Source organism: Myzus persicae, unplaced genomic scaffold (genome assembly GCF_001856785.1).
Source record: "Myzus persicae strain clone G006 unplaced genomic scaffold, MPER_G0061.0, whole genome shotgun sequence".
NCBI classification, from domain to species: Eukaryota; Metazoa; Arthropoda; class Insecta; order Hemiptera; family Aphididae; genus Myzus; species Myzus persicae.
Window position 1 is genome coordinate 114,950 of NW_019104009.1, and position 15,537 is coordinate 130,486.

Consider the following 15,537-nt stretch of genomic DNA (forward strand, 5'->3'; position numbering starts at 1 on the left):
TGGATACTTGATTGAATAAGCCAATAGACACGAATTCAAAAATGTTTTTTTTTTTTTGTTAATGTGTAAAAGGAAAGCAAAATCCAAGTGTGTATATATCAATGACGATGAATCATTAATAAATAATAATAGTTTTTGCTTTTTAGTTTGTTTTGATTACTTGATTACTCGTACGCACTACCGCGCTGGTTAGCAGGGTGAGATATATAGATATAGAAATTAATGTATTTTTTCGTAAAGACACCTACATCACTGCGATACACACTTATCTAGTAGCTTAAGCAGTGGAGCAATTATCGGGAGTGTTGGGCTTGAAATTCACAAGGGTCGCCGGTTTGGGGGGGGGGGGGGGGGCGAGATTTCGCATACGATATTCCTACTATCATCTGTTATAGGTATACAGATATGGTATAATTTGTTTTAATATGTATGACAATAAATAATAGTGTCTTTACTCTTTTGAATTTAGAGAATTCGAATTACTATAGTAGGTACCTGTGTGAGAAACCTGTGGACCATATACCTGTATACTGTTAGGTACCGGAATGCGGGTATAAAGTATAGACTATAGTAAAGTGAAACTGAATAGAACACATAAAAGATTTGTGAATATTTATCTCAGAAAATGATTTTAGCACTTCATACGATGATGTATTAGGCGCGAGTCTAATTTATTTAACTTTACCCGTAACAGTTGCTTCGGCAGAGAGATCCTTCTCAAAATTAAATTTAATAAAGAATTACCTGCAAAACACAATTAGACAAGATCGCCTTTCCAACATCAGTATATTGAACATTGATAAAGAAGAGACAGTCGAATTGGATACAAACAGAATAATTAATCACATAGCTACCGTGAAAAAAGAAGATTACATTTTTATGTTTGATTTTATAAAAAAATATGTATGACTAATAATTATTAACTATTACATGTGAGAAAATAATATTTTTTAAAGTTATCATAAGGTGTAACTGTTTTTCTTTTTTATTAGTAGATAAGTGCCCCAGTCGGGAAACGTTCACATGGGCCATTTATTATCAAAAATTGCACCATTGAGTATAAGCTTTATGTAATAAATACATAATAAATGGATAATTACGACTTTACGCATGTCGTGGACACATAACTAAGTACGCGAAGAGATAATAATATGTACCAAAAAAGCTTTTTATAATTTTTTTTGGCAAACCGAAGAATATATATATCATAATATATAATAATAATATACAACTGGAAAAAACGAAAAAAAAACACGACGAAGTAATACTATAATAATATATTGCACATAAATCTCGCGCACCTCACACGGTATACCGCGGTAGTGGTGGGGGACGGGGGGAGTGTGGTGATTTTCGATCCCCAGGTATTTTGCTTTATTTGAACGTAAACTGCAGTAAAGGGTGTTTTGAAAACGAAAAAAACGAGAAAACCGACTTTTGAAGGTGCGTGATACTGCAGTCGTCTGGAGAGGAAAAACAGGTGGTCAAAACGGCTGAAGACCCGGCAATGCAGCTAAAATACCGAAACCCGGTTTGAACCAAAAAACCGCACCGTTTTGACTACCCGATGGGAGAAGTTATACTTATCCGCGGTGTCACAAACCTAAACAATACACCCCAAAATACATGAGCTACGGTTAGCTACAGAGTACCAACATTGGTAAGAGGTAAGCGGTAATACAGAATACATATTATTATTATCATAATTAAGTAGTAGGTAATAGTGTGTGTATAGTAATAGTAGTAGTAATATAGGGACTAAGTAGTATTAAATACTAATAAGTATAATATATATATAACATTATTATAATAATATAATATAATATAATAGTGGCGTCCGTGGATATAATTAATATTATGTATAAAATGATACAATACATATTTACAAAACGGGTGAGGACGATGAGGAGGGGTTAGGGGATGATGGGGGGGGGGGAAATTTGTACAGAAAAACACGCTCAGGACGAGCGGAACGGATTACGATTCGTCGGCCTTGACGGCGTCGAACGGAGAGTACCTGGCGGCAGACGGCGAACGGCGCTTTTGGTACTTGGTGGCCGACCTGCCGTCCACGTCTGGCGACGGCAGTGACTCGGCCGACGACGAACCACCGGCGCCGGGTGGCGTTCGCGCGGGACTGTACGCCCGGTGGTGATGGTGATGCTGTTGCTGGTGCAGACCGGCGCCGTGGTGGTGATGGTGATGGACCACGGCCGCGGCGGTGGACGACGACGGCGACGACGACGAAGTGGACGACGTGGACGGCTGCGGCTGTTGTTGGAGAGGCGGCGGCGGCGGCTGAAGCGACGGTTGCGGAGGCGATTGAGGCGGGCCTGCCGCGGTGGACGACGAGGCCGTGGGCTGTTGCTGTTGTGGCGGTTGCGGAGGCTGAAAAGCGGCGGCAGCCGACACGTACCTCGGGTATTGCGACTGCGGCGGCCACGTGAACATGGACGACGGGTGCGGCGGGGGTGGCGGTCCCGGATACGACGACGCCGCGGCCGCTGCTGCTGCCGCAGCGGCGGCAAAACGCGACTGCGACTGTTGGAAGTGGTTGCCGTACACTATGAGCGAGTGCATGCCGGCCGCAGCGGCCGCTGCGGCTGCGGCTGAGTGCTGATAGTGCTGGGCAGCCGGACCACCGGCGCCACCGCTGCCGTCGCCGCCGGACTGGGTCCTGCCACCGCCGGACGCCGCGGCCGCAGCAGCCGCGTTGTTCAACATGTGAAACTGCGCTCGGGCAGCGGCCGCGGCGGCCATCATGAATCCCGAATTGCCACCTCCGTTGCTCTGATCTTGCTGTTGCTGTTGCTGCTGCTGATGCTGCTGTTGCTGGTGGAGGTGGTGCTGCTGCTGCAACTGATGTTGTTGCTGGTTCAGCTGGTGCTGGTGGTGCTGTTCCATCGCTGACTGCTGCCCGGGGTGGACGCCACCGTCCTGAGACGAGGGCCAGAACATGGGCGTGGCCGCCCGGCTGAGCAAGTGCTGATTGTACTGGTGTTCCAGGAACATCAAGTCCACCGGGTCTCTGCAAAACGAAATGGACAACATGTGGTTATTATAAGCTTGTCACGTTATTCACTGCGAAATTCAAGTTTCGTTGTTTGTTTATCGTGTGATAAGAAATCATGTGCATTATATCATTAGCAGCTAATGTGCGATATTTATGAGATATATTATTTTAACCATACAAAAACTTATCTTCTAGTCAGTTCAAAGCGTTATCCCTAATTTTATATCATATGGTGTCTTAAGATAGACGTTCCAAATGATCCGCACGTGTGTGGTCATTTTCGACGGATTTATAACACGAAGACTACACAATACGTACGTATTACAGACTAGAGTATCTACGTGTGAGGATTCTCCAAATTAATTACTACACATTTGTGACATAATATATAATATCATCAATTAAAATGAGGTATTTGAGGGCGTACCTATCCTTTTCGTCAAAATAAACTATCGAAATCAATTCGATTACTTATTATTGGATCATCATTGAACGTACTTCTTGATTTTTTACGAAAAAAATTTCATCGTTACGAAAATAGTGTAGACAAAACCCAGGATTTGTGCTGTGCGACACACACACTTTCTGTTTCTCATTCACACACAGACACAGGAAAAGACCTAACGGTGGTTGGCGAATATACAATCGGTATGAAGATAAAATATTAGGATATGCAGTACCTAATCCACAAACTGATTTTCGGGGGGCGTGTAGGACGTCATCGCAATCAATGCACCCTTGGTGTAAAAATATAGCAGCGCATCCACGGCGGTGCACACACATCATTATTAAAACATCACAGCCATATTATTATTAGGATTGTGACTCGTTGCGAGAGGGAAGCTCATTATTGTTATACACGCATACGCAGGATCACGCGAATAAGCTGCGTTCGGCGTTGTCTCGTGGTGTGTGTCAATTATTTATCGTAGTCCTAAAACGGGGTGTCGGGCTGGGCTGCACGTGTCAATTTGTCGACTATATATCGTTAGCCGAACCGATAACAACACGTGTAGATAAATTAATATATTGTCGGGTTACAAATCCGCCGGAAGACGCCGTCCGCGATGATGTTGATGATAACAACATGAAGTGACGCCACAAATCGCGTGTATCAATATAATCGTAACTATCCCCTATTTCGGAACGCCATTCCAACTAGGTACTATTGGTTCGGATATTAATGAAACTAATGAGTTCTGAATTGTGAATATAAGTATAATATTACACGGGTAGTTACTTTTATGTGAAAAATAAAGAGACCGCGAGAACATTTGCAGGGCGGTTTTTGAAGACCATGTCTCATTTGTTTTTATATAAATGTATATAAAAACGTATTCACATGAGAGAATTATTATATCCCGAAACGAAAAATTAAACAATATATTTACCAAATTTAAACTGAAAAACTCAAGAGTAAAGAAATATGGCAAAATTCGAATATACCTAGTCAGGTCCCTAACGCCCTCGCCAAAATGGTATAAACTAAGGATCCGGGGAAAAGTTGCAGTGAAAGCTGTCTGCACCTGCGGATCGGAATAAAATGTCGGTGTCGTACCGCTTCTGCAGACATAATATATAGATATATAATATTATATTAGGTATATTAAACGCGGTCGGTCTGTTCGTCAAACGGTTTGAAAAAAAATTTCGTCGCTCCCCTCGCGGGCGTAAATAGGCCACGTATTATTATAATTTATTATTATTATTACAACGCGCGCGCCGCCGCCGCGCCGAACCGGTCGACGGAGGCGCGTGAAAACCGAGGCCGGTCATGATCCATTAGCGGTTGTTATAACAACGTGCCGATGGATTTCGTCACACACACATACACAAGCTGCGCCGCCGGCGGACCGCGGGAGCTTAATAATAAAAAAAATATTAATAATAATAAAGAAAAAAACGAAAAATATAATAATATAACGTCAAACGCGGTCTGGCCGGCGTGTTATTAAAATATTATTATTATTGTACGTGTCGGAGAGGTGCGAAGAAATTTCCAGCCGACGACGCGTCTACATAGGTTTTTGTGTGTATAATTTACGCGGTGGACGTGTTAAACACTGTACACGATAATAATATTAATAATAATATTCCGGCGGAAGAAGTGTACTGAGAGCGAGAGAGGATTATAAATATTGTTGTGCGGAGAGAAAAAACACGAAAAATTATACACGATCATAATAATTAGAAGCCGACGGCGATTTTCCGTTTGCCGCGGTCAAATTACCGGTTTTAATAACATAATATAATAACGATTTCGCCCCCACCATATCTCTCGTGATACCAATCGGCGGCCACTCGGACATCCGAAACAATAGGTCCGTCGATTAATTATTATTAACACTCCGCGATGATGCGCACCGTTCTCACAATTTTTTTCCACTCTCCTCCGCACAGTTTACGCCTACAGTGCGCATAATCAAACCGACCGCCGCCCGCGGCCTCCGGCTAAATTTTGAAAAAACCGCTTTGAAAAACACACGCACGCCGACTACCGCAGAATTCTCGATCATTTTGACGGCTGAAGGGTGCCACACTGTCTTATTTAATTAGCAGCGTTGACGAATTTACCGATAATACGTATTGGAGTACAGCTGCCCCAATTCCTAGACAGAGAAATTCCGTCAGGGGGAGGGTAGAGATTGGCCAACATTATTTCTCGTTTCTCGCCATTTCCCGTTTAAGATCGTCATTATTTCCTGATTTTTAAATGTATTTCAAAACTGTTAATCTCATCTGTATCGGACGAACTACGAAATTAATTTTTGTCCCATACTCCATTAAAATGTATATGTTATATATTTAAATTTTAGATGCTTGTAATCCGTTAAATTGGAGTCGTATAACTTACGGGCTTGCACGAAAGAGGCCTTTTTTCTACATATTAATCGAAATCAGAGATTCTCTGAGTATAAGTTCAAAGCACAAAAACAGTTTTAATGCACACTCTGTTTGAATATTATAACAACAATAATTATTGTCTAATAATGAAGTTATAGAACGGGTTTCAAAGAAAATTAGCACAATAATTATATAAAAATAATATTTTGTTTTAATTAACACCTGAAACTATTTTACACGTCTTAATACCGTATGTTACCAACTTAAATGTGTATACGCTGCAGCTTGTTTCAATTTTTACACGGGCAGTTGTTTTTATTTAACACATGTTTTCTTCGAACATAACTATAAGGCTATTCGTTATTAATACGGGTTAAAAGTGTTGTTAACACGATAAACTGTGAGTACGACTAAATATTAGTAATAAACCTATATAGTAAAACATCCCCCAGACCATTAAGACAGTTGGTTCAAAGAATTAAGAAACAGCACTTCATTATAATATTTTAATAATCGTGAACGCGTAAAAAGCCTAATAGAAAAATGTTAACCCACCGCCTAGACAACAAAAATTAAAAATTATAATTTGACTGAAGTTCCAGGGCACACATCCAACTTTGATGGTAAAACAGTGAAAATGCAGACTAGATGGCTGATGAACATTGTAAACAGGTGAGATTTATAGTAACATTATATTCGTCTGTGAAGGGATATTTTCATTTTTCATAAGTCCAAAAGGCAGAGGTTTCCGGGATTGCGATGCAAAGGGAAGGGTTTCACCGTAAAACGTAATAAATAATAATAATTATTCTTCTATTATTATTATTATCAATATGTACGGACCGGGTATATGTATAATATGCGGACGTAATCGTTTTTATAAGCGGTTGGTATGCGGTAGGTACATACTTATACAGTAGGTACCTACCGCCTACTGTTATTATGTTATATTGTACAGGTTAAGGTATTGGTATCGATGTGCACACGGCGGTAATAAAATATATATATATCATTACGGACGAATAATACCTATGTTTTATAATGAAATGAATCGTATCCCCCGCGTGGCCGATCGCGACGACGAGAAGCGATAAAACGGACGACGACTCCCGCGTGCAGCAGCTGCAGCTGCAGCGCTTCGGTGAAATACATGATTGCGCACAAATTTCACGAGCACAGTTTAAAAATTATCATGGACTGTATAATATCATTATGTATGGTTATTGGTTTTCATTTAATCACTCGATTCTGTTGAAGTTATAGATACGTCATATCATTAAAGAATTAATTATACTTATAACGAAATCACAATATACACCGCAATCGTGACAAAACGAATCGATCACTATTCGTTTCCACTGGGAAATCGTTGCCACATGCATATACATAAAGTTACGTTGGTCATTGATCGGATATTCCTGTTTGATTAAACTCTTCCGTTTCTACCAATTACTATTTTCATACTTAATATTTCCTACCATCAATATTGTCTATACACAATGTAAAACGTCCTCGGTAGTAGCAGCAGCTCACCGTTGCCTATTTGTTCAAGTTATACGACAAGAGCATTCCGCAATGTGTTTTTTTGATAGGAACAAAGCTAACGACTAGCTCTATGATTAATAATACTATACATGCGTCTATTGTGCGCGGTGCATACATTCGAATTATACGATTTTAAAATTACTACATTTTTATTTATTTATTATGAAATCGTTATTATTTTTATTTGTATACGACAATGGGATGCTATATGTAGGTATGAAACATGAGGTATCTACCAATACATCGTAGGTGCGGTTGTTATTGGGTATAGGTATCTCCCTGTGGTTTATCCCAAGGTTGGCGTATCGTTCGTTCAAAACATGTTTATTTTATCGGTAAAAACAATTAAAAACCATGTGTTTGCGTCGTTAAAATGAAAAACACGAATTTTGCCAACATCGATTTGTCACCCTTCCTTCTTTCCACACACTAACAAAACCACAGACAATCGACTTGCAAAAGAATCTTGTAAAAAAAAAAAAACAATTTATGTATATGTAAACGCGAAGGTACCTATGTATGTATGAAAAAATAAATGTATAAATACTATAAATGTATGTATATATTTAGATTATACAATTCAAAAAATGAAATTTGAGGTAAGTATTTAATGTGTTTGATCACCAATAATATAATACTAGTTAAAAATATTCCCTAAAATGTTAATGTCAAAATATTTGGGATAATAACTTCAGCGGGGTTTTTGAGAGCTAGACTTCCGCACGTCTACTTACATTAATAGCACAGCCAATGGCTAGAAAGAAACTAGAATTCATTCTTCTTGGTAGACTTAGTGAGGTGTATGATGAACACTGCAGATTCTATAAGGAAAAAAATAGTCTATCCAACACGAGAGTTGGCCCTTTCGATTAATTTTCGTATTTATAGTCGCCTTTCAACGAACCAATGCTTTGACGTTGTCCGTAGGTATATAATATATTTTATATATCTGCGAGACACGAAAAATTAATATTAGATTCGAAAAATCCAATTCTACGTCGGCGCTGTACGTTTTCTGGGTAACGATGCACTACGACTGGGGCTATATAATATTTGGGGAATTGCGCCTTTTGACGGACGATAATTTAGTATAGGAAAGCAAAACGCAAAACCCAGTAGGCAGCCGGTATAATATTATTACAAGTAATAATAACGTTCGCACGAGCCAGCCGAGTGGTAATAATTCAATTATTTAAACGACGTTTTGTCCTTGGCGATTTTACGATTTCTTTATACCTACCTATCTATATTATATATTGTACGGGCACATACGTCGAACGGCAGCGGTATCATTTATACATATACAATAATAAATAGGTGGGTACACTGGTGCTACGGGTATAATGATAATATTATACGATGTATCATGCATATCGTGGGTATACATCATATTATGTGCATTATATACGATACCACCGTCGTGTTGTTAAAATGTGTATAATAATATGATTTCAACTTTTCGGCGTGTGCAGTACGCGCTGGAGAAGGTATCGCGTACACCTAAATAATAGTATGATAAATTATTGTTATCGACGTGTCGAAACCGCGCGTGTAATATATTATCGCGTATTGAGGTCGAATCGCTTAGCCTTCGCCTAGCTCCTACATGAGTATCGTTATAAAGTAGTAATAAAATGATCTTATAGTCATCGTGTGTGTGGGGATGGTGATTTTTTTTTTAATTGCAGTGTATCAAATTTTATAAAAAAAATCGACAAAAACAAGATTTTATATTAAATGTAAATCGTTCACGTCCTCAAAATTAATTTTACTGGTTCTCATATAGCACACACCACTGCACTGTCGGTTAAGACCAATAGAAAATATGATCAACAAAATACATCCAGAAGAGGTACACGATTTATGTCGAACCAATAAATTATGACAGTTGTATAAGGTTTTTACAAAATTAACGAACATTTCCACGAATTGCAACCATTTTTTTTTTTTTGATCAAGACTTATTGTCTGTCTTGTTTGAACATATTTATTTAGATGGTAGGTATTGATTAGGGATTTACACTTGATAAATTCCTAGTCATATATTGTATATAGGTATTTCGAGTTTCTATAGCACAAGAAAATAAATTACACAATATTATAGTCTCTCACTTGGAACGTGCACAAAAGATAAACCATCACTGCGATCATAGAATATTGTGATTATGTGCGTACTTATGTGATTATTTATTGTTGTTACTTTTATTGTTATTGTTTCGAAGCGGTGTCGACTGCTACTACGTTAATTTTTTTCAACTTTCTTGCACCTGCTTGCATTCAGAACACGCATTACTGCAATTATATATACATATACTATATACATACACTACTATGAGGTACATATAGGTTAGGTACATACAGGTGACTTCCCGTGCGCGGTCGAAACGGAGCGTAAAAAAGAAGAAAATAATAACAATATAATTCTATTAAGAATATTGTTATGCGACTATATTATTATTGTGAGTGGTTTTTCCTCGTCGCCGTTTCCGACGCGCAACACTGACATTTCCACGATGATTGGCGGTCGCGCTCCCGTGTTTAATCTCTTTTTAATGATTTTCGTTTCGGAGCAGTACACAGAATTATCGTGGAAACCATCACCCGGCGCTCACGGAGTCCTAACCCGACTGACAGTCAACTAGGCGCATTACCTGCAATATACTTAAGTATATTATATGCCATATTAAAAAAAAAAAATAATAATAAAGACGTGGTATCTATTACGTATATACTATTGTAGCATCAGCTGCGGTGGTCGCTGACGCGATGAAAGCAAAATGATAAAAAAGATGTGACTTTTCATCCCAATCGAATTAATTTTAAAACTATAAGCTACAGTATGTTGATGGGTAAACAGTGTATACATTTAACAATACTTCTTAATTTATAGAAATCGGTAGCTGTATACAGTGGCGGCATACGAGGCCAAGTTTGGTCTCACTGTGAATTCGATACACGCGTCACTGTAAACGATACGGTCTCCGTAGGTATTAAATATTCGATTTCTACCATTTAAGTACGTTATGTCTTATGACCACAAAACATGTCGTTATCACATTAGTGACTCACTACAAGTGCGTAGATTTTCCTTAAAAATCCCAACCAACAAACCGTGCACAGTGCACACAGTATAGAGTTCGTGTGGATACCATCTACTACCACACCTTATATTTCAGGTTCCACTGGAAACAGAGAAGCGAAGACAAACTATATCATCATACGAAAACAAATAAAGAATATTGAAAGAAAACCCCAAAACTAAAAACTACAAGCATATTAACCTCATTTTAAAGGAACACGCAACTAAAAATATAAAATTTAATCTAAAACCAGCCACATGTGCAGACAACAGGCGTATAAAAACTGCAGCAAAGCGAAAGAGATTATAAATTGTGACATTCCAGTGTCTTATACATAGTTGATAAATATACAATTGTTTAGATATAGGCTTTTTTATACACAGTTCAAACAAAACTATCGTAGCATGTTGATGAATATCGACCTCTGCAGACGTTGTTCTGTAACGATATATTATATTACGATAAAATATTGTGTGCAGTTGTATTTCAAAGCGCATATAATATGTGGGCATATGGCACATGGCCCTACACAGCTCCGGTCCCGAAAACGTCTAAGAGGGTTAAACAGGTCGAGTGTACGATCCTAATGGACGAACCCATATTATAGATGTATCTATTATACAGCGAGTACCCACTGCAGGGTTAAAAGACGATAACGGAAAGCCTGTGAAACAATCATCGTCCCATCAGGACGTAGATATATATATATATATATATTTAATGACATATTTAGCGACGGGTAACCTTTTAGACCGACCCACAACATTTTGATATAAACTAACTTATATCTATAGAAGACTCCATGTATGTGCAGCATCATTAAACTATTAAAACGTTATTATCAAACAGTATGGTGTCTATGGTTTATGATTTTTTTCTGACGCCTGCGACGGATAAACGAGCACGTGGTCAAAACACATTATTTCATAAACAGCGACTGGCTTTTGAGAGTTGAACGGACCTGTGGTAAACCGCATTAGCTAGAGTACGTGTATACATAGGTGATAACTGATAAGTATACAAGTTATTATAAGCGTATGCACAAAAATATATAATAATATAATATAAATGTCAAGTGTAGGTGTTGTGTTACGATATTATTGAAGCAGATACGTCATTTACGGGACGAAAGGATTGGTCAATTTATTGATGGTAAATATCTTGTCATTTTCTTATCGTTTGTATTTGATTTTGATATTCCATCAAAAATATTTAATGCGTTTTTGTTCTAGCCTTACACGTGTATTCTGTAAGCCTATTTTATTATATTTTAGGTAATGGATAAATCACACCACCAGACTCCCGTTTTATTCCTTATATTCTTATAGTAATCGCAAATCATCGTGTTGCTTTCCATAGAAATTGATAGACTGGAATTTATGTTATTGATGCGAGTGTTTGTTTTTTAACATCAATTCTAAAAATGCAAACTACAATAGTTGTGTGATGGCTCCAAGCAAAAATGTTTACAGTTTTGGTTTAAATTTTCGACCGCAAAATTTAGTAAAATACCCCTGCATTGTCTGGTTGCACTGTTGTAGGTACCTATGTATTGTGTTCGGAGGACCGGGCCCTGTCCAAACCGTCTTGAATATTAAATAATAATAATTGAAAAATCGAAAATAATATAATATGCACGCAGGGCTCACGCTCGTCAATCGCGAACCGCGGTGTGTCTCGTGTGTTGTCGGGACTATATTATTATTATTACTCTATATTTATATGGGAAACAATCCCGGGGAAAATAAGGGAAGTCAATAACTTCGACAATACATAGTATTACCTACTATAACGATCCGACGTGAATGGCACCACACAATGTACACGATCGTGTGTCTGTCGTTATACAGCTCGAGGGGAAACACGCAATGGTTTTGTTTTTTTTTTTCCCCAAATAATATTATTTTCGTTGTTCGTCGAAGAAATTATACCGCGTTCGCGCGTTAGGTTTTGACTGCAGACTTTAATAATTGATACATATATATATATACACATACATACGTACATATTATAACGTACTCACGAGAGAATACACCAGTGTGACGTTATCGGTAGGTAAATTATATACATTATACATATATACGATACAATTGTGACAGCAATAAAAACGAAAAGAAAAGGCGGCGTACCTACCTAGCATATAAATATTATAATGTGGCATAAAAAGCGCCGATGTACTCTGATAATAGTAATAAACTAATAACAAAACACCACAACCCAACGCAAACGCGGTCGGGTTAAATTCGGCGGACACGACCGGGCGGGGCTTTTCCGATTTTACCCACCACTGCGCCACTTGCACTGCGAGTGGAGTATTTAATATACACGCACAAGTTCCTACCTAAATTCATATATACACGTATTTATTAACGCGCTACACCTCAAAGCGAATGTATATGTGTGTGTGTGTGTGTGTGTGTGTGTGTGTACCTGGTGAACAGTTCAACGCGTATATAATAATAACATGTAATATGTATATATAGGTGTAAACGGAATCGCGTGTAAAATTCATCGCGGCGATACCGTGCCCTGTAATTTTGTGGCACGACTGGAAACCCGATTCTATATACATCACCCGTGCGTAAATTTGCCATATAACAACGTGTCAAAATGATAGGTTTTAAGGGGACCGTATATTATATGCGTAAATGTGTGTGTGTGTGTGTGTGTGTGTGTGTGTGTGTGTGTGTGTTACTTTTTCTTTTCTTTTGTGACCGGCTCTTTTCCGCCGCCGGTGGTTATATATCGAGTAGGAGGTGTCGAAACATAAAAAAAACAATATTATACCCATACGGAGAAAATAACAGTTTCAGTACCTATTTATATATTATATATATACATGTAATATAATGGTATGAAACAAAAACGCGATGTTGTAAGCGCGAGAAATAATTATCGTTTTTTTTTATTTTATTTTTTAACAACGAAATATTTTGCACGGCGACGCTCGTTATCTACACCTTATAATATATATTTAAATATGCGTTACATATATATATATTATACAGAGTTATGTAATTGTACATTTTACGGAATGTACAACATTATATTTTGTACTGAGTCCAACTACATACTATTGCAGTTCATCTAATACCAAGTAGAATGAATATTTTAGTAGTCTGTATAAGTATTTAAATATTTGGCTTTGTACTTATACAAAAATTCGGTGTTTTAAGTGTTATTTCCGTGAAAGAGTCAGGGCACACTATTGATAAGTAATCACTACCTTTGTTTGCTAAGTATATCGAAGTTGCTACAAAAATTAAAAATATTTCGCATTGGATGCTGATTTTTTATTTTTAGATGGAGATTGATGTGAAAAAAATTAAGGTTTCAAAACTAGTAGACGTGATATTCGTATAATACGGACTTTGTGTAAAAAAATACGTTATATTTGTTGCACAAATTAGTGTAGGTATAACATAGTTCCAATATTTTTAACCCCGTGACCTGTACTTTCTTCACTATCGTAATAAATTGTAGACAATTGTGCATTAAAAATCGACCACTCACCTTTCGAGTTCTCCTAGTCTCGAAGAATCACGGAATCCTTTGGCGAATGGGTTGCTATCAATTTTCAATTTCGTGATCTGTAATGGAAAAAAAAACATCAAAAACCTTCGTCATTATGTACATTAATAATAATGATAATATGGGCTTTGGTATTTAATACGATAACTGTTGAAATGGCTAGTAACTCGATAAAACGACTTGAAACGATAAGATAGACAGTATTTATTTGACCAAAACTAGAAACAGGACGATCTGAGAATCAGTGTCGAATGTCGATCACCATTTTACAACTCCAACCCCATTGTTTGAAACTTGTTATTGTGTGACTAGAAAGGAGGGAGGGTGAAAACCTCTATAAAGCTATAACTAACTATAAAGCTTCTTTATACTATCTAAATAGATATATAGGTTTATAGGTCATTCTATATTTGTTTGTAGTTTTTCTTCAGACTTTGAATGCCGATGTACTTGCTGGGATACACGATACAACAGTGTGCTGGAAACAATTTCGAAATTAAAAAAAAGTTGGATCATTTAGTAGGTAGTTTGATATAAATGTTTAATATTCAATGATATTCCAGAGAATATAGATTGCATCGATCAACAAAGCAAAAGTTTGTAATTAGAATGCACTCATTATAGACGATTAAAAAGTTGGGTTTATTTTAATTTTAAAAATTGTAGCAGTTTCTCACTACGACTGAAATATTGTTTGCAAGTGAAATGTTGGACATCATTATATAGGTATTTAGTATTTACTATTTACAAGTATTTTATAGATATTCTGGGAAAGGAGCAAAGCGAGTTTGAATGTTTTAGAATTTTTTACTGCGGTTTTTATATTCTTCGTCAGTATATAATAATAGTAGCTCATGTCGAACAATTTTTTAACTGTTTAATACTGAATTTTTCTTTACGATTTTAGCCTGCAGACGTGTAATTGTTGTTTTCAATTGAAATGTTTAGCAATTCTTGTTTAAATAGAGTTAACATTTATTAGTTATGAGTTATGACTACATAATATTATGTTTATATGATGACCGAGGTACCGAAGACATAAAATGTGTAATTAAAATTGAAGCGTGATAAAAAAATACAATCAGACATGACTTTAAATACTCTGTATACTGTATAGGATGTGAACAGTGTGCGTGCAATCTGCGAGCAATCTAAGATGACGCTGCAACCAAGCTTTGAAATGAAAGAGTTTGGGTTTGGCGTTTACAAAAAAAAGCGGAACTAAAGTCACGCCGTGATGGCGGTGGTATTATCACGTTTGAAATTTAATTCGAGTGGAGAGAATAATAATATTATAACTACAAAAGCATACAACAAACGTGGTAGGTTATGTGTGGTATATAAACCCGCGTAACCACATATATGTAATATGTAAACGTCACACACGCGACACAGGACTCGACATCGACGCGCGCCGGGGGAAATAAATTACGCGTAGAGTGAAAAGGAACTGAGTTGGAAAAAAAACGATTTTTGTCAGGTGAACGGCTACCGCGGTACCCACACCAATACGCGTGTATAAAAT

General features: G+C 37.5%; 1 protein-coding gene across 1 annotated transcript in view; it reads right to left on the minus strand.

Moving 5' to 3' along the window:
• The window catches only part of LOC111037522 (T-box protein H15-like), a 56,362-nt gene continuing 40,825 nt past the window's right edge, over positions 1-15,537 (minus strand). The window contains exons 5-6 of the mRNA XM_022320150.1: positions 13,995-14,071; positions 1-3,028 (exon numbers count right to left, since the gene is read on the minus strand). Of these exons, the coding sequence (XP_022175842.1) occupies positions 1,978-3,028; positions 13,995-14,071 (1,128 nt within the window). The 3' untranslated portion in view covers positions 1-1,977. The remainder of the gene's footprint in view (positions 3,029-13,994; positions 14,072-15,537) is intronic.